Below are 23,906 nucleotides of genomic sequence, written 5' to 3' on the forward strand. Positions count from 1 at the left end.
AAGACACCAACCACCCTCTTGGTGGCAAGTTGGTTACATTGGACCTCTTCTACCCTTTAAAGGGCATTGATTCATTTTGATTTGGAACAGGAGTAAAGAATATTTGGGGTAAAGTATTGCTATTCTTACTTGTAGGGCTTTGGCCAGTGTCCTTGTCCAAGAACTTAGAAAATGTTTAACCTATCAACACAGGATAATGCATAATGTCAGTTTGAACCAAGAGATCCACTTTAGAACAAAGGAGGTTTGGCACTGGGAACAAAACCAGGAGATCCACTGGCTCTATCATACACATCACCCACCCTGACAGAGGAGTAAAACATTCTACTGAAGGTACAGGCACCAGCTTGGAGACTAATACCTTGCAAAGATGGGGCACCTTCTGGATGCGATATACATCTTAAATCAATATAATGTTCCACCACAATAGGTAGAAAACATGAATCTGGGAACCAAGGGGTGGAATTAAGAGTGACCCACTTGGGGAATTTATGCTTCCCCAAACCCCTCTACTCTAGACTCTGTGGGTCTGGAGACTCTAAATCTCAGAGAGGGAGTGCTTCTACCAGAGGACACAGGAAGAGTCACATTAAAATTTAAGCTATGGCTACCACTTGGTCACTTTGAGCTCCTTTGCCAAGAGACCAGCAGGCAAGGAAAGGAGTTCCCATTCTGGAAGGGGCAATAGGCCCTGATGATCAGGAGCATGTAGAGAAGCTTGATGTGGCCAAGAAAGAACATTTAACATCTAGGTTATCCATTGGGGCATCTTTGGTACCACCCTGCTCAATTCTGATAGTAAATGGACAAGAGCACGAGTCACATTCAGAAAAGAAAATAGAAACTAGGGCTCAGATCTCTTAAAAATGCAGATATAGGTCACCACACCTAATAGGTCACCCAGACCAGCAGAGGGTGAGGGGAATCTGCAATGGACAGTAGAAAAGAGAGGTGATGAGTATCAGTTGGCCTTGAAACTATGTGCTGTGGAGACTGAAGTTCATTTGACTAACCTTCCTCTTGTAAAGTTTCCCCAGGGAAAAATGCCAACCAGAATCCTGGAGAAACTGTTCCCAGATGGTGAAAACTTATTACATGGAGCATGTGGATCCACAAGGCACAACGGGTGGACTGTAGCAGATGCTGTCATGTCTAGTCCAGATTCCCTCCCATAACCGAGGCACTCATTCCCTCAGACAGCAGGTGTATTGGCTGCTGATAGCTCTGGGCTAAATCTCTCTTAAAGAATTGACCTCAGCCCAAGAAAGCTACAATGCTTTAGGTTAAGTTTCTTCTGCAGAGGCAGCTTACATCCAATGACTGGTTGATGTGGGAGTACAAAAGCTCAGCTCCCTTGCCTTAACGTGGGATATATCTGAAAGGCCATCCCAGCTTCAGAGTTCCCTGCAGGAGTCCTCTGTTGCAGATGAATCACAGTTCGACTTCTCCCTTTGCCCAATCCTGCTGCCCTCATTTTTTCTCAGGATGTTGTTTCCAAGAGCACTTCCCAGTAGAGCCCCTTCACCAAAATCTCTATCTCAAAGTCTGTTTCTGGGGAAACACAGTCCCAAAGAAGGGTATTTCAAATAAACAAGTCCTTCATGTCATTGGATATCAGTATGAAGGAGATTCTAACCATAAGATACCTGGTCACCATGGGACTCTCTAGAGTTCCCTCCCAAAAGAAGGCCCTCACCAGATGATTCCCCTGGACTGTGGACTTCCCAGCCTCCAAAGCTGTATGGATGAACAAGCAAGTATGACATCTTGGGGAAAAAGTGGTCAACCAAGACCCTCCTATGATTCATCTAGAGGTTTTACAGACAGCCCTCATTACAGTGATCACTTAAATGATGGTTGATTAGGGGCCCACAAAGGCTTGTCCCGCAAACCTTCCATGAACTTAAATCTGATGGGAAAAATGTCAGAGAGAGGCTCATTTTCTCTGCACAGCAGCCTGTCAATCTAGTCTTCTGAGACAATATCTAGGACTTGGGAGCTGTATTAGTCCATTTGTATTGCTTATAACAGATTACACGGAACTGGGTGATTTATAAAGAAAATGAAATTTATTGCTTACAGTTTCTGAGGCTGGGAAGTCCAAAGTCCACCTGATGGTGGTGACAGTGACCCAGGGGTCTCACATTGCGAGATGGTAGAAGCAGAGAGAGCAACAGACAGACTCTCCTCCTCTTTTGAAGCCCTCAGAACCACGCCCCCGACCTTGATTTTTTTTGTTTGTTTGTTTTGTTTTGAGACTGGCCGCACTGCGCTCAGCCAGTGAGTGCTGTGAGCCCACCGGTCATCCCTATATAGGATCCGAACCCGCAGCGGGAGCGCTGCTGCGCTCCCAGCACCGCACTCTCCCGAGTGCGCCACGGGCTCGGCCCTGACCTCGATTTTTTAATCCATTCATTACTGCAGGATCCTACAACCCAATCACTTCTTCAAGGCCCCACCTTACAATGACCATAATAGGATTTCTCACCCTCTTAACAGTCACAGTGAAGGCTAAGTTCCTAATACATAAAACTTGGGGGACACAACTCAAGCTTCAGGGAGTTTTGGGGAGACATAATTCAATCCACTACAGGAGCCTAGCACAGCTGTCTTCCTCGGGAAAACATGGGGCACCATACTATTCATTCTCTGCCACAAGGTCCAGAAGAAGTCCACTCCATGACTCTGCAGCACTTGATCCTTTGCAAGCAGAGAAAGACAGAAAGGTGCCTCCTGGTTTGCCTTCTTCTGTATACGCACCTTCCCCAAATTCAGATGATTTCAACTGTGAATCTCTAGTTATCCATCTCCTAAGCCACCAACCAGTATGTTTGCTAGCACTTTCTTTATGCAAGGAACCAGAGGGAATATTGCTGGAAGCTCACAGACAGGCGATGCAGTTGGAAATGTTTTCACATGTATTTATTCTCCTGACCACACCAGCAGTAGTTTTCCATCAAATCTATCAATACCAGTTGGAGGACCTTTGACTCTCACAGGAACCAGTCAGAGGCCCAGACCTAGAGGGCAAGATCCTTTATCCTAAACCTATGGAAATTCACTCCACTCTCTGAGAAGCCAAGTTGAGCAGCAACTTCATGAACATTTGCAAGATGCAATGTTCTTTCTCTCTCTCGGCTCTTGGCTGGTACAGGAATGGAACCCTAGACCCTAGTGTTACCAAGTTCACACGCTAACCAACTGAGCTAACTGGTCAACCCCACAATGTCCTTTTTTTTTTGGACAGTTTTTTTTGTTGAAACATAATTGATTATATGTATTTGTGGGGTACAGATTTGAATATCAATACATGTGTACAATATATGGTGATCAAATCAGGGTAATTAGTATACTCATGATTACAAAATACAATCAATCTTTGTGACCCTTAATGAATTTCTCACTAACCCCCTCCCCCCCACCTCTAATAACCACAGTTCTGTTCTCTTTTCTTTTTTTTTGCAAGTTCAATGTATTATTGGGACTCTATCTTCCTTCCTTCCTTCCTTCCTTCCTTCCTTCCTTCCTTCCTTCCTTCCTTCCTTTTAGCTCCCACTTATGAGTGAAGACATGCAGTATTTCTCTTTCTGTGCCTGGCTCATTTCACTTAACATAATTTTTTCTAAGTTCACCCATGTTGCTGCAAATGGCAGAATTTCATTCTTTTTTATGGCAAAGTAGTATTCCATTGAGTATATATACCACACTTTCCTTATCCAGTCATCTGTCAATGGACATTTGGGTTGGTTTCAAATCTTGGCTACTGTAAATAGAGCTGCAATAAACATGGGAGTGCAGGTGCAATGTCCTTCTTAAAGGATGTCTATGAGCAGTTTCAAATGGAGGATCATTTAGATAGGTTCGATGATGCTATCCATGTGTTGTGAAACTATGCTGTGGGACCTTCCACCAGTTTGCTACTGGTCACAATGATACACACAGTTTATGGGGACCATTCCATAAACCATCAGTTGGAAGCCTCAATTCAAACTAAGGAGGAGGATCAAGACTTGCTACAAGCAATCGGCTTCAGTGGTTGGAACTCATCAGGAAGACCATTGGTTTCTTTTTTCTTTTTAAAAAAATTTATTTTAATTTATCAATACACAATGTAGTTGATTTTCATGTCCCTTTACCAGTTCCTCCTTTCTCCCCTCTCCCCCCACTCAACATCATATCTATTCACTTGTCTTAAAAAGTTTAAGGAATCGTTGTGATTGTGAGTCTTCTTCCCCCCACCCCATTTATTTGTTTGTATGTTTATTTGCTTATTTATTTTTTGCTCCCACAAATAAGTGAGGACATGTGGTATTTCTCTTTCTGTACTTGGCTTATTTCAGTTATAATAATTTTCTCTAAGTCCATCCATGTTGGTCTGAATGGTAGTTCATTTTTTTTTTTTTAATAGCAGAGTAGTATCCCATTGTGTAAATATACCACAATTTCCTTATCCACTCATCTGATGATGGACATTTTGGCTGGTTCCAACTCTTGGCTATTGTAAATAGTGCTGCAATAAACATGGCAGTGCAGGTATCCATTTGACATGATGATTTCCATTCCTCTGGGTATATACCCAGCAGTGGAATAGCTGGGAGGGTTCCACCTGATTTCATGTCATCTGGTGAAGGAGGTTCATGAGGGTTTTCATTTTTCTCTTTGTTTTCAGTCTTGATTTCTGTTGGAACAACAGATCCAGACTGACCTTGCAAACCACCCACCTCTATAATTTTCTTGTGTTGTATGGTTTAGGTCTGTGCTTGAAGCTGTGGCTGTACTAGACAGAACTGAATGATTGCTATTAAAACTCATATGTCTAAACAATCCTCCATTGAAACTCATATGGCAATCATTCAGTTCTGTCTAGCATAGTCACTGCTTCGAGCACAGACCTGAACCGTAAAACACAAGAAAATTATAGAGGTGGTTTGCAAGGTCAGTCTGGATCTGTCGTTCCAACAGAAATGAAGACTGAAAACGGAGAGAAAGATGAAAACCCTCATGAACCTCCTTCATCAGATGACATGAAATCAGATGATGAATCCTCCCAAAAAGATATCAAGGTTTCATCTAGAGGCAGAATAAGCGGTACTAATGGAGATGAGGATTTGAACCCAGAACAGAAGATATTAAGGGAGAAGGAAAGGTGGATGGCCAACAATGCCAGAGAATGCTTGCATGTGTGGGATATTAATGAGGCATTCAAAAAGCTTGGCCAAATGTGTTGGCTTCATTTGAAGAGTGAAAAACCCCAAACAAAACTCCTTATTCTTCACGAGGTGGAAGCAGTCCTCCTTAGTCTAGAACAGCAAGTCAGAGAAAGATGCCTTAACCTCAAAGCAGCCTGACATAAGAGGAGGGAAAAAGAAAAAGTTTCTGCAATATTGGCAGAGCCAACCACACAGCTGGGAACCCATCCTGGGCTTACTAAAACTAGCAACCCTATATGAGTCATACGTAAACATGAGCCAGTTCCAGAGTTATCAGTAGGCTAGACAGAAAGTGAGCTCTCCTCATAAGGACTTGCACAACTCAGATTATCTGAAGACACAAACCTGACAGGAGGGAGAAGAAAAAACAAATCGCTTGAAGCAAGAAACTCAAATGTAATCCTACAATCAAAGCAACTGGTCAACACTTCCATCAGAAGTGAAGATAGGAAGCTCATCATATAGAAAGTTAGCCCATGAGAGGTTTGCAATATATTTTGTTGCAAGTAGCAAGTCGCTTGTGCAGACTATGTCAATCTCTCTACTCACTGTGGAAGTTGCTTTGTGCCTAAACTGAATTGACAAATGCATTGTAACTACAAATTTTATTTGCAGTTATAGAACTGTAAGGTCTACATATAAAGGGAAAAAGTTAATATGGAAAGCTGACTTACACTCAGCTGATGCCAGCTTTCATTAAAGCTATTCACACGCAGAGAACAAAGCAGTGATAACCATTGGCCTGGCACACCTATTAGTGTCTTAAAAAGGAAGAGAAATGTCTTTTGTTGCCCTCTCCTGTACTTTTTCCATACAAATAGTGTTTTCCATGAAACAGGAAGATATTATTTGGTATAGCATTAAACAAAAATCAGTACAAACGAGAATGAAAAGTTAACAAGTGATTTCTGGATTCTTGGGGTGGGGGTGGAGCACTAAAACCTATTTTACTTAGGGTCTATTTATTCTGGTTAAGGTATCATTTATTCTACTTGGTATTAGGAAAAATATATAAATAATGTTTTGATACTGATAAGTAGGGATTCTTTTTAATAGTATTCATTAGTACATGAACATTCATTAGTAGTATCATTAGCACATGAACATTCATTACTGGAAGCTAACATAATACATTAGCTAATAGTTAGTCAAACTAAAACGTATTTCTGTGCATATGTAAGTTCAACAAAACGTAAAGGCTTCTTACCTCCCAAACCTCGGGACGTTGTGTAATTTTATGTATCCGAAAATCAGGAAGATTCTTTTGTAAATAGTCTGCCAGAAGTTCTGCTTTAGCATAATATGGACAATTTGCTCTACCTAAAAGAGTTCAAATTAGCCATTTTTTCAACACACTGAAATTATCATGTAGTTATAAGTATTTGCCACATGATTACATAATTAATCACAGTTGATATAATTTTATAACACTGTTATAGTATAAACTGACATGAAATAAACTTCTGATTTTTATTATATTGACAAAAATAAATTTCATAGGAGGTCAGAATCTTAAGTAATAAAATGTGGAAAGGAATAAAACTATTGAATACTTACCCTTGTCTAGTACTATGCTAGACCCCACTTCCTCTAGGCGGCTGCCGACTATAACTAAGTAAGCATGAACTACTAACAATGAACTGCTCTTTAGTAGTTACTAACAGGTAAAGTGTGAAGTGAAGAGTGGTGGTAAAATCACATTAGGATTTGATATGTGTGGCAGGGAGTTGTGGGAGAGGGAGAGTGAAGAGTCTGGGATAACTTCCCTTACCAAATCTTCCCTTCCCAAATCTGCTCTTTCTATAGAACCCTGCCCTGCCACTGTCACACATGCAACATTCTCTGTAAATTTGTTTTCCACTCTCTTCCCAGCATACGGTTAATCAGTGCTCAAAAATATTCTTCTGTATGAATAAAGAAGCGAAGAAAAGGATTTTTAGGTAGATGGTAGATGTCAATTGTGTTCAATGCATCAGAGAGGTCAGATATTACAAGGACTGAACAGCTTCTGTAAAAGTCATTGTTGGCTTTGGTGAGGATAATTTCTGTAAGGAGGCAGAAGTAGAAGGCAGATTGAGTGGAATGAAGAAGATGGAAGAGCAGCGCACTCTTTGAAGCAACTTGCTGAGAAGGGGAAAAGGAAGGTACAATACACTGTTGCAATAAAAGCCTCCTCAGTGGTTTCCTTGTTGCCTGTCACATGGTTTCCAATCCTTCCCCTCCATGGCTGCCAAGGTGGGCTTCCTAAAATGCAAACCCATCCAGACCACTCTTCTGCTCAAAACATTTCAGTGACTCCTCATGGCTTTAAAATAGATTTCAAACATCTTTTCTTGGTGCAGGTGGAGTGCAAGAATCTGGCTCCTACTCCTGTTCTAACCCCAGGTTCTGTCACTCCCCTCATACCCAGATTCTCCATTAGGCCACAGGGCTTCTAGCCTCTGTGAGTTCATCAGGACTGGCCTCTCTATCCCAAACCGTCACAATTCAGCTCCTGTAACACCTCCCCTAGCGAGTTTCTTGTGTCCACCTCTCTCTCACCCACACACCCAGGTCACGGGTTTATGCTCCCAGAGTCCTATGCAAGACTCTCATTTGCATTAATCACACTGTATCAAAAGTGCTTCATTAAATGCTTCTGTACCCCATGAGACTGAAAGCTCCTGGAAGGAAGCTTCCCTTCACTGTCTCCACAGCGACCGGCAGTGCTTGGCACGTGGTCACTGTCCACTAAATATCTTTGAATGAATGCTTAAGAAAGCGTGGGGTGGTCCTCACAGAGGCCGGAACTGCTAGAATAGAAGCCAGTTAGGAAGACCACTGCCCGAGCGACCATGGGCGCTGTTGGTGTTTAGGGCGATCTGCGGGCGGACGCGGGGATCACTCACCGGCGATCACGAATTTGGCCATAGTCAAGCGAGACCCAGAGGCAGGGACCGCGGCGTCGCGGTTTCCTAGCAACTACACCGCCAAGGGCGTAACGCAGGACTTCTCTGAAACAGGAGCCAAGCAGGCGAGATTAGGTGTTCAAAGTTGTGTTTTGAATGGCTTACGTTGCGGTACACGATAATACACTACCATTATAAACTCTCTGATCTCCTCCGTCTCTATGCCTGCATCCAAGAAAATTAGTCATTCTCCTCGGCAGGTTTTCTTCTTTCTAAATAAATCATTCTGCAACCACTGAGAACGTACACTTTTTGATCTGTGAAGGCATCCGTAAGATCTCGCGATACACGCGGCTCTCGGGGAAACTGTCATGGCTGCGCCTGCATAGAGCCGCAGGGTTCGGCTCTAAGGTGAGTGCAGGACGGAGCGATTGGCAGTGTTACAGCCTAGACTTTTTATCATGCATAGAAAGGTCTCAGGAGTCGCCCCGGCATTGAGTTTAGGGAGGTGGATTAATGCTGGGTGGCCCACCTGCGGAAGGACAGGCTTTTGACACCGGTTTGGGGGTCTGTTGAGGCTAGCTGAATGTACCTTCCTCCCAAGCGCGGGCCACGTGCAAACCTCGCTTTCGTTTTCTTCTAATTCTCCTGAGCCGTTTTACCTGTCCAAGTCTCTGTCCTTTATTAGTCCAGGTTCGGCTGTTGCTAAAGCCTCACTTTGAATATTATCCACCAGTGTTAAACCCCTTATTTTCATTCCAAGTCAGTGCTAACAAAAATCCCTCCTTCAGAGGAAGCTTTATGGAACACTTTTACACCAAAAGTCCGCTTACGTTTTTTTTTTTTTTTCATTTATACAACGACTGATTCCACAGTACTCTTGGCTTCTTTAAAACAGTGTACACATTGCGGTAGAAGTGGAGGAAGCTCATACTGGTTAAATAATTTTACTGCATTAATGTAAAATATTAATGGCCCCGTAGGCTTCCATTTTCGCTTTTGTTAAGTGCATTTCATTTCTTTAAGTAAAAGTGTTAATTTTTTATTCCTTTCATTACTCCTTTCTCTACAGGAAAACAACAGCGTGTGTTCTTTTTCACTAGCAGGAGTGATGTTTGTTTCATATTGACAACTTTAAAACCATTTGGAAGTGATTCAAGTGGATAGCAAAAATGAATAACAAAGCAAGTTCCTTTTTATGGAACCTCAGACGATTCAGTACTTCAGTTCCAACAAGCAGAACTGTGAGGCTATATTCTGTGGGGTTTTGCAGACCCAAAATTGTTTATTCAAACTGGAACCTAAGAAACCTTCCCTTAAATGATTTTGATAACAGAATGCATTCATCTATTAGACATCTCTTTCAGGATGCATTCGTTTTTAAATCAGGAGATGATGCCTTTCAAACAAAGGGCATGAGCACTGTAGCAGTTCTTAGAGTTGACAGATTACTTTGCCTTAGACAATTGTCCTTTGACACAAAACATTCTCTTGTCTCTGTTGCTACATCTGATAGTGGATTGGAGAAAGTAAAATTTGATCATGAGGTCTCCAATGAAGATGTTCTCACCAAGAAAACAAAACCACTCCCTATCAGCTATAGAAAACTGTCTCAGGAGTGTAATTCCCTGAGTGATGTGTTAGATACATTTTCAAAAGCTCCTACCTTTCCTAGTAGTAACTATTTCTCAGCAATGTGGATCATTGCCAAAAGGATGTCTGATGACCAGAAGCACTTTGAAAAACAACTGATGTTTAACCACCCTGCGTTTAACCAGCTGTGTGAACATATGATGAGAGAAGCCAAGATTATGCACTGTGACCACCTGTTGTTCAGTCTTCACGCTATCGTGAAGCTTGGAATCCCTCAGAACACTCTTCTGGTACAGAGTTTGCTGAGGGTGATCCAGGTAAAATTAAAAGGAGACTTAAATATGCTTTTACTTGGTTTAGGATGTCTTGAAAGAATGAGGGGAAATAGATATGTAGCTTCCTTAAAAGAAGCTATCAAATGGATGTAATTTCCTTTATATTTATTTCCGCATATGTATTTTATGATTTAGAGACCTTAAGTTAACTGTTAACTTGGTTTTTTCTTCATTTTGCTATGGAAATTTATGAAAGCTTGTCCCATTTGCCTGTTCCAGGATCAAGTAGTAATGAAGAAGCTCAAATGAGGAGAAATGCAAGATATACAAAGAAAGTCTGGGTAGTTGAAGGAAGGAGAGAGGGAAGGGAAGGGAACTAATATTCATTGAGTATCTATGCCTTTTACATACATAATCTTATTTAGTCCTCCCAACAGTCCTACAATGTCGATATTACCTTAGTTTCGCCTATGAGGAAACCGGTCACATAGCTAGTTGATTCATTTATTTATGCAGTGAACATAGCTAAGGTCACATAGTTAGTCAATTCATTTATTTATGCAATAAACATTGGATGTCAACTATGTACCAGTTACTGCACTTGTTAATAGGGATATAAAGATATACAAGACATGGTTCCTGCACTTAGGAAGCTTATAATCTAGAGGGGAAGACATATATTTGAAGGCAACTACAAAAATAATAACCAACATTTATTTAATGAATCCTATATAGGCACTGGGCAGAACACTAGGGAATACAGTTGTGAAAAGTGCGTTATGACAATGTATAATAGGGGCTTCCAACCTAGTTGCTTTCATGACGAGAAGAGGAAATGAGGAAGGATGATACAAGGTCAGTATTTGAAGCAGAAATATATACAAAGTTTGAATACAGAGTTGCCTCGTGTTCTTCAGTATAGCCTTTTAAAATAGGTATTGTTAATCTCATCTTCCTGAGTAGGAAACAGGCTTAGAAAGGTTAAATAACTTGCTTGTGGTTATATATCTGTTAATATCACTATTTGTAGGTACTTAATAAATATTTGCTGATTGAATGAACACCTAGTCCACAGCAGAATTGGGATTCAAGGCCAGGAGGAGATGATGTCTGAGTCCAAGTATGACTCAGTTTGTGAAAGGATTGACAGTGAAGGGCATGGTGTTTCAATCAGAGAAGAAACACCTGCCTTAGCCTCCCAGAATAAAAGTCTGGCAAGTTTGGGGAGCTGAAAGTACAGCTGAAAGTTTGGTGTGGCTGATGTACAGAATGATAGGGTTGTGTGTTTAAAGCAGTGGGGAGGAAGAAGTGTGCATATGGTGGTCATGGGGAGGGGGAGGAAAGGGTAAGGCCCTTAGGTCAGGACATGAGGCTGGAAAAATATGGCTTGAATCATAAGGAGCCTTTTAGGCCAGGCTAAGGAATTTCTATTTATCCTGTAGGTAATGGGAATCCATTAAGTGATTTTAAGTAAAGGGTTGACATGCTCAAATTTGTATTTTAGATCACTGAATGAGTGGAAAATGGATTGGAAGAAGGATGAAATTGGATAGAGGGAGCTATTTTTAGTTTAAAATAAAGGTTTTGGTGTCCAGCTTGATGTCACTGAATTGATGCCAGATGTGAGGAAGGAATGATTAGCTTGTTAAATCATTTACGTTTTAAGAGTGGACACCTCAGACTTCTAAACTCAATGAGCATGATTAAATAATTTTTTCAAAGACAGGAATTTCCTGGGGGTAATCTGACGTATATCTTGTCTTACTATAGAATTCAAGAATTGAGCTCATAGGTATATGAGAGTTTTTAACTTTAACTTTTTACATTACTGTGATTTCCGTATGTCTTCCACCAAGAACTAATTTTTATTACGTGTGTGTGTGTGTTTGTTTAAACCACAGACTATCCATGTTTATTTGGTAGACTGTGTGTTAGTTCCCAATGTAGTTATTTAAAAGTAATTGTAATAAGTCACCTGACCTGGTCAGTGATGGCTTAGTAGATTTTGGACAGGTATTCACACTAGCAGAGCATCTGCATTGGTGAGGTATGAGCAGTGGATATTTGGAGTCAAAATATCTGTGAGTGTGTTTGATCTCACCTGTTGGAATGTCTAAAGAACATTTTAGTTAGAGACGAAAGGACAGTGTGCTGTCAATGGATTTGCCTTCAAACATGCAGCCAAGTGGTCTTTCCTTTCATAGCAGATATTTGATAGGATGCTGAAAATTGTTGAGGAAATACTCCCATGGGAATTAATCCCTTTTTTTTTCTTTCTTTCCTCTAGCCTTCTTCATTTCTTGTCATTATGTGGTTCTGACTCGAGACTTTGTGACTGGTTAGCTATGTAATTTTAGCAAAAGAGCATACCTCTTTCAGCTTAAGTTTCCTCAGATGTGATCACAACTACTCTTGTGTGGTATATAGACTAGTAGTGATTAAATTATAGAGTACTAGATAAGCTGTGTTACTATTCACTTTCCAAACTATGCCCACTACCATTTCTGGATTTTAAATTAGTAACCTAACTAGAAGGACCTGAAAGAATAGATTTTCAATGATAATGGTGAATGTAAAAAGTGTTGATATATAAAGGGGTGCATATCAGTTATTTGGAAAATTCACTTAAGTATAATATCTTACCTCCCAAAGATGCTGTTTTGTGGACTGTATTCATCCTTTTTCTGTTGCTTGTAACAGAATACCTGAAACTGGGTAATTTACAGAAAAATGAAATTGATTTCTTACAGTTTGGAGGCTGGGAAGTCCAAAGCCTGGGGAACACATCTGGTGAGGGCCTTCTTTGGTGGCGACTCTGTAGTGATGCAGGGTGTCATGTGGTGAATGGCTGAGCAAGAGAGAGCTAACTTCCTTACTTGCTCTCCTTTTAAAGCCATCAGAACTACACCCATGACCACCCATTAAACCATCAATGGATTAATTCATTCACAAGGGTACAGTCCTCACAATCTGATCACCTTTCAAAAGACCTCATCTTTCAGTTACCGTAATTGGAATTTCCACCCTCTTAATTCTGTTACAATGAAGATTAAGTTTCCAATCATGAATCTTTTGGGGACACATTTAACCCGTAGCATGGAATAATTATGAATTATTGGTTTGATACTTAACCCTTTAATTGAAAGCATCAGTTCAGTAGTTTTACTTGGGTAAGGTAGTCTCCTATGGCATCATCACCTATAGTGTTTTTGTAATCATATTTCAATAGGAACGTATCAATGAGTGTGATGAGAGATGTCTTTCAGTTTTGTCAACTGTTTTAGAGGCAATGGAGCCATGCAAGAATGTACATGTTCTTCGAGAAGGATTGCGGTGAGAACTCTTCTCATGCATTGTTCATGTGGATTTTTCCTCTGTTTCTCATATCTGGAATAAAAAATTAAGAAGAAAACTGAACTGCTCTTGTTGGAGGGGTGTGGGCAGGGAAGGTTTGTTGGTAGTTACAGTCTTTAATACCTTATAAAACTTAAAATCCTGACTCTGGATGAGATAAAGCTGGAAATAATACTTCTTTAAGGGTCCATTATAAAAAAGATGTGGGTAACATTGAGCTCTAAATTAATTTATCTTAAAACATAGTACTGATGTGTTGTGTGGGGGACAATTCATTTGTATAGTCAATTCTATAGTCAATAACTATTTTATTTGGACACTATGTAACAGTTATATGACACTGGCCCAACCGAAAATGAATTTATAAAATCGGTGCAACTGATCTAATGTCATCTGTTAGTAAGAATAACACTTAATTCCCGTTTTCTTTGACTATGCATAGAACATCTTACTATAATCTCTTGAAGTAATTTGTTCATTAATAAAGATACCACAGTAAGGTGAGAGGAAATAGTACTAGCATGGTTTTGGATCTTTCACTAGCTACTTACACTCTCTTGGGTGGGTAGATCATTTCTGTGGGCTTCATATTCAATGCCTATAGGAAATAAGGGCTGGACTAAATGAAATGTTAAGATTTCTCTTCGGATTTGAAGATTTTAATGTTGTAATATTTATTGTGTTTGATGACAGGATACTAGTTGATCAGCAAGTTTGGAAAATAGAACGTGTCTTTACGTTACAAACTATGATGAAAAGTATTGGAAAAGATGCACCAATTGCTTTTAAAAGGAAACTGGAGGTAAATACCTGAATTTTCTCTAGTGGGTGAAATTGGAAAAAAAAAATTCTTGTGACCTGCTGTCATTTCTTGAAGTCCATTTTCTTAGGAGGATATTGCTGTGCTTTTGGGTTTAGTTTTGCTAAGACGAATTAATCGAAGTAGACATATTTATCTGTATATATTATTATATACTGTATATTTATCTATTTGAGTTATATTTCTTAAACCTTATCCTTTCTATTTAAAAATAAAAGTTACTTTGCCACAAATAATAACTTAAATTTAAGTTTGTTTTTCTTTAGATGAAAGCCTTGAGGGAATTAGACAGATTTTCTGTTTTGAATAGCCAGCGAATGTTTGAGGTTCTAGCTGCCATGAATCACCGTTCTGTTATACTCCTCAATGAATGCAGTAAGATGGTCATAGGTAAGGGGAATTTTTCTCTCATAATTTGTAGCATCTGATCTACTGTTTTAGACTATATTTGTTTTGTTTGTTTTAAAACTTTGCCCTTATATGAAAAAAAAGTATCAAGCATCTTGAATCTTACATTCAAAACCATTTGGTAATTTTTTATATATTTAACTCATTCTTAAAGCTAATATCCATGGGTGTCCTTTTAAGATAATGGTCAACATATTGCAGTCCTGCAAAGACCTACGATACCATAATTTAGATCTCTTCAAGGGAATAGCAGATTATGTGGCTACAACTTTTGACATCTGGACGTTGAAACAAGTGAGTATGTTAACAGTAAGCCCCAGAAACTTTCAAGAAGCATACTAACTCATTTAGCATTTTAAGTATTTCTCTTTTACCTTTTTAGCAGTTAAGATACCAAAATATTCCAATGCTAAGCTGACTTTTGAAAAATTAGCTCCTCATTATTTCTATCTGGAGATTACTTGTTAATATACTATTGAGTCTTTTGACCATCTTTCTGTCTGAAACAAAAATTATATTTTTCAAAGTTTGTTGTTTTGTTTGGTTTTCAAAAGGTTGTATGGTACTTTGGTTAGATATTTAGCATTATTTCTGTGTTTATACATTTTCCTTGTTAGATTTTGAGTAATAAAGATGGATAATATGACAGGCTTATGGTTTTTGAAGAATAAAATATCATTACTTAATGATCATGTTCATTATTTCCTCCAGAGTAAGAGCTTTTAAATTCAGGGACTGTGTTAATAATATAAACATGTAAATGAAGCTGCTGGCAAAAACTTTTTAAAGTGAAGTAGATGATAATTATGTTAGATCATTATATTGAGTTTAATATGGAAATTGATTTTGGAAAGAGAAGTAATAATCTTAAGTAAGAAAGATCAGACAGAAATCAAAGGTAAACTAGAAAATTTATTTTGATCATAATATTTCAGGTCCATTTTCACTTATAGAAATGAACATTAAGGGGCCTGCCCGGTGGTGCACTCTGTAGAGTGCGGCGCTTGGGAGTGTGGCGGCGCGCCGAGGGTTTGGATCCCATATAGAGACCGGTCCGCTCACTGGTTGAGTGCGGTGCGGGCGCGACACCAAGGGTTGTGATCCCATTGCTGGTCGCGGTACGGGCGCAACACTGGGGGTTGTGATCCCGTTACCGGTCACGAAAAAAGACAAAAAGGAAAAAAAAAAGAAATTAACATTAAATATAGAACATTTTGAGTTATTTCATTTGTTAGAATCTAGGAAGTCTAGGTTTGGTAGTGAGAGGAGTTCAAGACTGAGTTGGTCATTTTCAAAAACTTCAGAAAAGTTATATTTAAAAGTAATTTTCAGATCTGTTGTATAAAAAGCATGTAGGAAGGAGTTTATTTTTAAATGAAATGGAAATATGGAAACCATTGTATGTTCTGGTCATCAGCTTATAAAAAGAGGTTGCTTATTAACTTGCTACCTAATTTAAGAATTAATAGAACAGATTTTGTGAGGAAAAGATAATTGTTCCTTTTTAGAGAATATTCTGTTGATCAGGACAGTTGTATTGCTGTTTATTTTGAGATCTGAAAGATTACTGTTAGTATTAATCTGTAATGCTGTAATTATTAAAGAGTTTTCTTTCAACTCTCTTTTTAAGGTCCTTTTTCTTCTCATTTTATTTGAGAACCTTGGCTTTCGACCTATTGGTTTGCTGGACTTGTTTATGAAGAGTGTAATAGAGAAACCTGAATCCCTAAACATGAAAAACATTGTCTCTATTCTTCATGTTTATTCTTCTCTTAATCATGTCTACAAATGCCAGAACAAAGAGTATGTACTTGTCCTTTTTTACTTTTTTATTGCCACATAACCTTCTTATAGAAAAGATCACAAATTATAATCTTAATGAGTTATCACAAGTGAAGACATACATAGCCATTGTCCATGTCAATAAATAAAACATAGTGTTTCTTACTCATTTAGAAAGTTAAACATAATTTTGTTTTATTTTTGCTCTTCTTTGTCTTGCTTATCTCTTTGTTCTTTATAACATATTTATTAATGCAGTATAGTTTTCATTTTAAACTCTCTTAGCTTGTCCACTTGGCTCCTAAGTTCATAGTTTAGTTTTTAAAATTTTATTGAAAAATTGAGCAATGTATCTTTAAATTTTTTTTTTTTATTGTTGGGTTTTAAATTTTTATTTTGGTAAGAACACTTAATGTGAGATCTGTCCTCTTAAATTTTAAAATGTGTAATACAGTACTGTTAACTATAGGCAGAGTTGTACAGTGGAGCTCTAGAACTTAGATTATCTTGCATAACTGAATCTTTATACCTGTTGAACAGCAATTCCCCATTTCCTCCTCTCTCCACCTTTGGTAATCACCATTATACTCTCTGTTTCTATGACTCATTTGTTAGATTCTTCATGCAGTATTTGTCCTTTGGCACCATATTTCACTTAGCATAGTGTCCTCCAATTAGCATATAGCAGCATTTTCTTCTTTTTCAAGGCTAAATAATATTTCATTGTATGTATATACCCCATTTTCTTTATCCATTCAACTGTTGATGGACATTTAGGTTGTTTCCATATATTGGCTATTGTGAATAATGCTGCAGTTAACATGAGAGTGCAGATATCTTTTAGAGATTCTGATTTCAGTTCTTATGAGCTGAAATATACCCAGAAGTGGGATTGCTGGATCACATGATAGTTCTGCTTTCAGATTTTTTGAGGAAAAAATTTTCCATAGTGGAAACTGTTTTCCATAGTGGCTGCACCATTTTGCATTCTCACCAATAGTGTACAAGGGTTCCCATTTCTTCACATCCTCACCAGCACTTGTTATTTTTTGTTTTTTGATTATACCCATCCTCACAGGTGTGAAGCAATATCTCATTGTGGTTGTGATTTGCATTTCTCTGGTGATTAGTGATGCTGAGCATCTTTTCATATAACTGCTGACCATTTGTATGTCTTTGGAGAAATGTCTGCTTAAACCTTTTGCCCAATTTTTAGATCATGTTATTGGGTATTTTTTTTTTTTGTTTTTGCTGTTGAGTTGTAGGAGTTTTATGAATTTTGGATATAACCCCTTATCAGATATATGGTTTGTAAATATTTCCCCCTATTCTGTAGGTTATCTCTTCACTGTTGTTTCCTTTGCTGTGCAGAAATATTTTCATTTAATGTGGTTTCCCTTGTCTATTTTTGCTTTTGTCGATTATACTTTTGGTATCACACCCAAAAAAGCCATTGCTAAACAAATGTCATGAAGCTTTTCCCATGTATTTTCTCATAGGAGTTTTATAATTTCTGGTCTTATGTTTAAATTTTTAATATATTTGATGGATTTTTGTGTATGGTGTAAGATGAGGGTCCAATTTTATTCTTTTGCATGTGAATATTCAGTTTTTCCAACATTCTGTGTTGAAGGGACTATCCTTTTTCTGTCGTGTGTTCTTGGCATGCATGTCTGTTTTTATGCCAGTGCCATACTATTTTAAGTATTGCAGCTTTGTAATATATTTTAACATCAAGAATTGTGAAGCCTCCACCTGTGTTCTTCTTTCTCAAGATTGCTTTGGCACTTCAGGGTCTTCTGTGATTCCATATATTTCTATTAAAAATGTCATTGGGATTTTGATAGGGATTGTACTGAATCTGTAGATCACTTTGGGTAGTATGGGCATTTTAACAATATTAAGTCTTCCAAGTCATGAACACAAGATGTCTCTCCATATATTGTTGTCTTTAATTTCTTTCATCTGTTTTTTGTAGTTTCCAGTATACAAATCTTTCACCTCCTTGGTTAAGTTTATTCCTAAGTTATTGTATACTTTTCGATGTTATTGCAAATGGCATTGTTTTTCTTTTTCTTTTACTTCTCAATATACATTGTAGTTGATTTTCATGCCCCTTTACCCATTCCTCTCAACACCTTCCCTCCCCCCCATCATATCTGTTCACTTGACTTAAATAGTTCAAGGAATTTTTGTGGTTATTCTGTCTTCTTCCCCGCCACCCCTTGATTTGTTTGTGTGTTTATTTATTTATTTATTTTTAGCTCCCACAAATAAGTGAGAACATGTGGTATTTCTCTTTCTGTGCCTGACTTGTTTCACTTAATATAGTTTTCTCTAAGTGCGTCCATGTTGTTGCGAATGGTAGTATTATGTTCTTTTTTATAGTAGAGTAGTATTCCATTGTGTAGGTATACCACATTTGCCTTTTCCAGTCATCAAATGATGGACTTTTGGGCTGGTTCCAACTATTGGCTATTGTAAATAGAGCTGCAATAAACATGGGAGTACACGTATCCCTTTGGCATGATGATTTCCATTCCTCTGAGTATATTCCCAACAGTAGAATAGCTGGGTCATATGGTAGATCTATCTGTAATTGTTTGAGGAACCTCCATACCATTTTCCGTAAAGTCTGCACCATTTTGGAGCTCCACCAAAAGTGTATGAGAGTTCCTATTTCTCCGCAACCTCTCCAGCACTTATCATTCTCAGTCTTTTGGATGTTAGCCAACCTAACTGGAGTGAGATGGTATCTCAAAGTGGTCTTGATTTGCATTTCCTGGATGCTGAGTGAGGTTGAGCATTTTTTCATGTGTCTGTTGGCCATTTGTATATCTTCCTTTGAGAAATGCCTATTCAGCTCCTTTGCCCATTTTTTAATTGGATTATTTGTTTGTTTGATGTAAAGTTGTTTGAGTTCATTATATATTCTGTATATTAATCCTTTGTCAGACGTATATTTTGCAAATATTTTCTCCCACTCTGTTGGTTGTCTTTTTACTCTGTTGATTGTTTCTTTTGCTGTACAGAAGCTTTTTGGTTTGATATAATCCCATTTGTTTATTTTTCCTATAGTTGCCTGTGCTTTTTGGGTCCTATTCATGAAGTCTGTACCCACTTGTTCTTCCTGGAGTGTTTCCCCTATGGTTATTTTTAAGGAGTTTTATTGTTACAGGATATATATTTAATTCTTTAATCCATTTTGAGTTGATTTTGGTATATGGTACCAAAAGGTACGGGTCTAGTTTCATTCTCCTACATATGAGTATCCAGTTTTCCTAGCACCACTTGTTGAAAAGGCAGTCTCTTCCCCAGTATATAGATATGCTGCCTTGTCGAAGATCAGATGGCTGTAGGCGTATGAATTTATTTCTGGGTTCTCTATTCTATTCCATTGATCTGTGTATCTATTTTTATGCCAGTACCATGCTGTTTTGGTTATTATAGCTTTGTAATATAGTTTGAAGTCAGGTATTGTTATGCCTTCAGCTTTACTTTTTTTTGCTCAGGATTGCTTTGGCTATGCGTGGTTTTTTGTTGTTTCATATAAATGTCTGGATAGCTTTTTCCATCTCAGAGGAAAAAGTCATTGGAATTTTGATGGGGATTACATTGAATCTGTAGATTGCTTTGTGTAATATGGACATTTTCACAATGTTAATTCTTCCAATCCAAGAGCATGGGATATCTTTCCATCTTCTTGTGTTCTCTTTAATTTCTGTCAACAGTGATTTGTAGTTCTCTTTACAGAGATTTTTCACATCCTTGGTCAGCTTTATTCCTAAGTATTTTATTTTTTTGGAGGCTATTGCAAATGGGCTAACTTTCTTGATTTCTTTTTCTGCATGTTCACTGTTGGAGTATAGAAATGCTACTGATTTTTGTGTATTGATTTGGTATCCTGCAACTTTGCTGAAATAAGTTATCAACTCTAGGAGTTTTTTTACAGAGGCTTTAGGCTGTTCACTATATAGGAACATATCATCCACAAACAGGGACAACTTGACTTTATCCTTTCCAATCTGTATGCCCTTTGTTTCCTTCTCTTCTCTGATTGCTCTGGCTAGTACTTCCAACACTGTTGAATAGGAGTGGTGAGAGTGGGCATCCTTATCTAGTTCCTGTTTTTAAGGGAAAAGCTGAAAGCTTTTCAGGATGATATTGGCAGTGGGCTTATCGTATGTGGTTTTAATTATGTAGTGATACTTTCTGTCTATGTCTAACTTGTAGAGAGTCTTTATCATGAAAGAATGTTGAATTTTGTTAAGTGCTTTTTCAGCATCAGTAGAGATGATCATGTGGTTTTTGTCTTTGCTTTTATTGATGTGATGTATCACATTTATTGATTTGCATATGTTGAACCAACCTTGCATCCCTGGGATAAATCTCACTTGATCATGATATATAATTTTGTGTATGTGTTAGCTAGTATTTTATTGAAGATTTTTGCATCTATATTCATCACAGATATTGGCCTGTAGTTTTCTATTTTTGATGCATCTTTGTCTGGTTTTGCTATCAGGGTGATTTTTGCCTAATAGAATGAGTTTGGGAGAATGGCCTCTGTTTCAATCTTTTGGAATAGTTTGTAGAGAATTGGTATCAGTTCCCCTTTGAAGGTTTGGTAGAACTCTGCAGTGAACCCATCCAGTCTTGGGCTTTTCTTTGTTGGGAGCCTTCTGATAACAGCTTCAATCTCTTTTATTGTTATTGGTCTGTTCAGATTTTCTATATCTTCTTGCCTCAGTTTTGGTAGCATGTAGGCATCCAGAAATTTATCCATTTCCTCCAGATTTTCAAATTTGTTGGCATATAGTTGTTTATAGTAGGCTCTAATGAGTCCTTGTATTTCTGAGATGTCAGTTGTAATATCACCTTTTTCGTTTCTAATTTTTTTTTTTTTTTTTAAAGATGACCGGTAAGGGGATCTTAACCCTTGACTTGGTGTTGTCAGCACCACGCTCTCCCAAGTGAGTGAACCGGCCATCCCTATATGGGATCTGAACCTGTGGCCTTGGTGTTATCAGCACCGCACTCTCCCGAGTGAGCCACGGGCCAGCCCTAAAGTATTGTTTAGATCCTGTGTTTCTGTGTTGATTTTTTGCCTAGATGATCTGTCCAATGAAGAGAGTGAAGTGTTCAAGTCCCCCACTATTATGGTGTTAGTGTCTATCTCTTTTTTTAGATCTAATAGTGTTTGCTGTATAAATCTGGCTGCTCTGATATTGGGTGCATATATATTTATGATTGTTATGTCTTCTTGATGGATAGATCTTTTTATCAGTATATAGTGGCCTTCTTTATCTCTTTTTATGGTTTTTGCTTTAAAGTCTATTTTATCTGATATAAGAATAGCTACTTCAGCTTGTTTATCATTTCTATTTGCATGATATATTTTTTTCCATCCTTTCACTCTTAATCTTTGTGTGTCTTTACAGGTCAAGTGAGTCTAGTCTCTTGAAGACTGCATATTGTTGGGTCCATCTTTTTAATCCGGTCAGTCAGTCTGTGTCTTTTGAATGGGGAATTTAATCCCTTTACATTTAGAGTCATTATTGAAAGATGTTGATTTACTCCTAGCATTTTACTGATTTTTGTTTAGATGTCTTAAGTACCTTTTGTTCCTTTCTAATTTTCTGTTTGTCTTCTGTATTTGTTGGTTTCTTGGGGTGATAGATAAACTATTTTTTTTGTCTTTGTTAGCATTTTTGTTTTGCTGGTAAGTATTGTTCTTTCTTGAGTATTCATGGCAGTGATGGTTGTTTTTGTGGTATCAAACCCAGTACTTCCTTGAGAATTTCTGAGAAATATATTATTTGTCCTTCATTTCTGAAGGATATTCTTGCTGGATAAAGTATTCTTTAGTGTTTTGAATATATCATCTCATTCTTTTCTGGCTTTTAGGGTTTCTGATGAAAAGTCTGATGTTATTCTGATTGGGGCTCCCTTATCGGTGACTTGCTGCTTTTCTCTTGCAGCTTTTATGATTCTCTCTTTGTCTTTGAGTTTTGCCAGTTTGATTATCACACGTCTTGGAGAGGATTTTTTTGGGTTGAATGTGTTTAGGGATCTTTGGGCTTCCTGAATCTGGAGATCTGTGACTTTCCCTATACTTGGGAAGTTTTCTGCTATTACTTCATTGAATGTGTTTTCAATGCCATTTCCTTTTTCCTCCCCTCCTGGAATACCTGTGATTAGGATATTTGAGTGCTTAAGATTTTCTTCAATTTTTTTGATTCTTTTAAAATTTTTTCTGGTCTGCCTGTGTTAATTCAAACAGCCTGTCTTCGAGGTCAGAAATTCTCTCTTCTGCTTGTTCAAGTCTGCTGGTTAAACTGTTGTGTTTTTTATTTCGTTGAATGAATCCTTCAGCTCCACAAGCTCAGCTATGTTCTTTTTCAAGGCATTGATTTCTTTGTACATTTCTTCTTTCAGATCCATTATATTTTTTCTCATTTCATTGTGTTATCTGAGTTTTCTTGTATCTCATTTAGTTTCCTTAGAATTGTTACTCTAAATTCCTTGTCTGTCATTTCAAAGACTTCCTGTTCTATAGGATCTAGAGCTTTGAGAGTTATTATTTTCCTTTGGTGGCGATGTACTTTCTTGATTTTTCATATTTCTGGTATCTTTCCTTTGGTGTTTTGTTATTGTGGCCAGGGGTATCACAGTCCACTCATTTCACCCCAATGACTGGTTTGGATCCTGAAGGGACTGCTGCTTCTGGTCAGCAGGAACTAACCTGGGCTGGGGGTCCAAGTGCGCCTGCCTGTTCTGAGACAGGTGGCTCAGGGTGTGGGGGCCCCGAGCCTCTTAAGTCTCTACTGGTGGTGGGACTGGCCTGGGCCAGAAGTCCAGCCCCACCTGCCTTCTCTGGGATGGCTGGCTTGGTGTGTGGGGACCCTGAGGCTGGCTTGGTGTGTGGGGACCCTGAACCTCTTAATTCTCTCCCAGTGGCATGGACTGACCTGGGCTGGAAGTCCTGTTCTGCCTGCCTTCTCCAGCTCAGCTGGCATGGGGTACGGGAGCCCCAAGCCTCTTAAGTCTTTCCCGGTGGCTGGGACCAGGCTGGGCCGGAAGTCCCACCCCAGCTGCCTTCTCCCAGATGGCTGGCTTGGGGTGTGGGAGCCCCAAGGCTCTAAAGTCTCTCTTGGCAGCGGGGACTGGCCTGGGCCAGAAGTCCAGCCCTGCCTGCCTTTTCCAGCTCAGCTATTAAGAGGCTCGGGTGTGGGGGCCCCGAGCCTCTTAAGTCTCTCTATTCAGTGGGGAGCAACCTGAATTGGAGTCCCGTGGCACGCGTTTCCTGCCTGTTCCAGTGCAGATCTTGGGTCTTCTGTCATTGCACCTTAATAGTTGCAAATTGGTCATTCTGTGGGAGAGAGCAACACCAGGAACCGACTACTCTGCCATCTTGACCCGACCTTGGGATTGTTTTTCTAATTTCCTTTTTGGATAGTTTGTTGTTAGTGTATAGGAACACAACAGATAATTTTACTTTTTTCTGATTTGGATGCCTTTTATTTCTTTTTTTTTTTTCCCTAACTTTCCTTTTCTCCCCTTCCTCCTTCCCCCT

General features: G+C 38.7%; 2 protein-coding genes and 1 pseudogene across 3 annotated transcripts in view; 2 read left to right on the plus strand and 1 right to left on the minus strand.

Annotated features, from left to right (window-relative positions):
* MDH1B (malate dehydrogenase 1B, NAD (soluble)) overlaps positions 1–8,228 on the minus strand; it is a 31,798-nt gene extending 23,570 nt beyond the window's left edge. For both annotated transcript variants that reach the window (XM_008588425.1, XM_008588424.1), the window contains exons 1-2: positions 8,099–8,228; positions 6,418–6,530 (exon numbers count right to left, since the gene is read on the minus strand). In XM_008588425.1, the coding sequence (XP_008586647.1) occupies positions 6,418–6,530; positions 8,099–8,120 (135 nt within the window). In that variant the 5' untranslated portion in view covers positions 8,121–8,228. The remainder of the gene's footprint in view (positions 1–6,417; positions 6,531–8,098) is intronic.
* On the plus strand, positions 1,742–5,450 carry LOC103603837 (annotated as a pseudogene).
* Positions 8,229–9,255: 1,027 nt separating the features above from the next.
* FASTKD2 (FAST kinase domains 2) overlaps positions 9,256–23,906 on the plus strand; it is a 28,891-nt gene continuing 14,240 nt past the window's right edge. The window contains exons 1-6 of the mRNA XM_008588428.1: positions 9,256–10,008; positions 13,196–13,299; positions 14,014–14,122; positions 14,407–14,530; positions 14,703–14,842; positions 16,179–16,351. Of these exons, the coding sequence (XP_008586650.1) occupies positions 9,271–10,008; positions 13,196–13,299; positions 14,014–14,122; positions 14,407–14,530; positions 14,703–14,842; positions 16,179–16,351 (1,388 nt within the window). The 5' untranslated portion in view covers positions 9,256–9,270. The remainder of the gene's footprint in view (positions 10,009–13,195; positions 13,300–14,013; positions 14,123–14,406; positions 14,531–14,702; positions 14,843–16,178; positions 16,352–23,906) is intronic.

Source organism: Galeopterus variegatus, unplaced genomic scaffold, assembly GCF_000696425.1.
Source record: "Galeopterus variegatus unplaced genomic scaffold, G_variegatus-3.0.2 Scaffold4819, whole genome shotgun sequence".
NCBI classification, from domain to species: domain Eukaryota; kingdom Metazoa; phylum Chordata; class Mammalia; order Dermoptera; family Cynocephalidae; genus Galeopterus; species Galeopterus variegatus.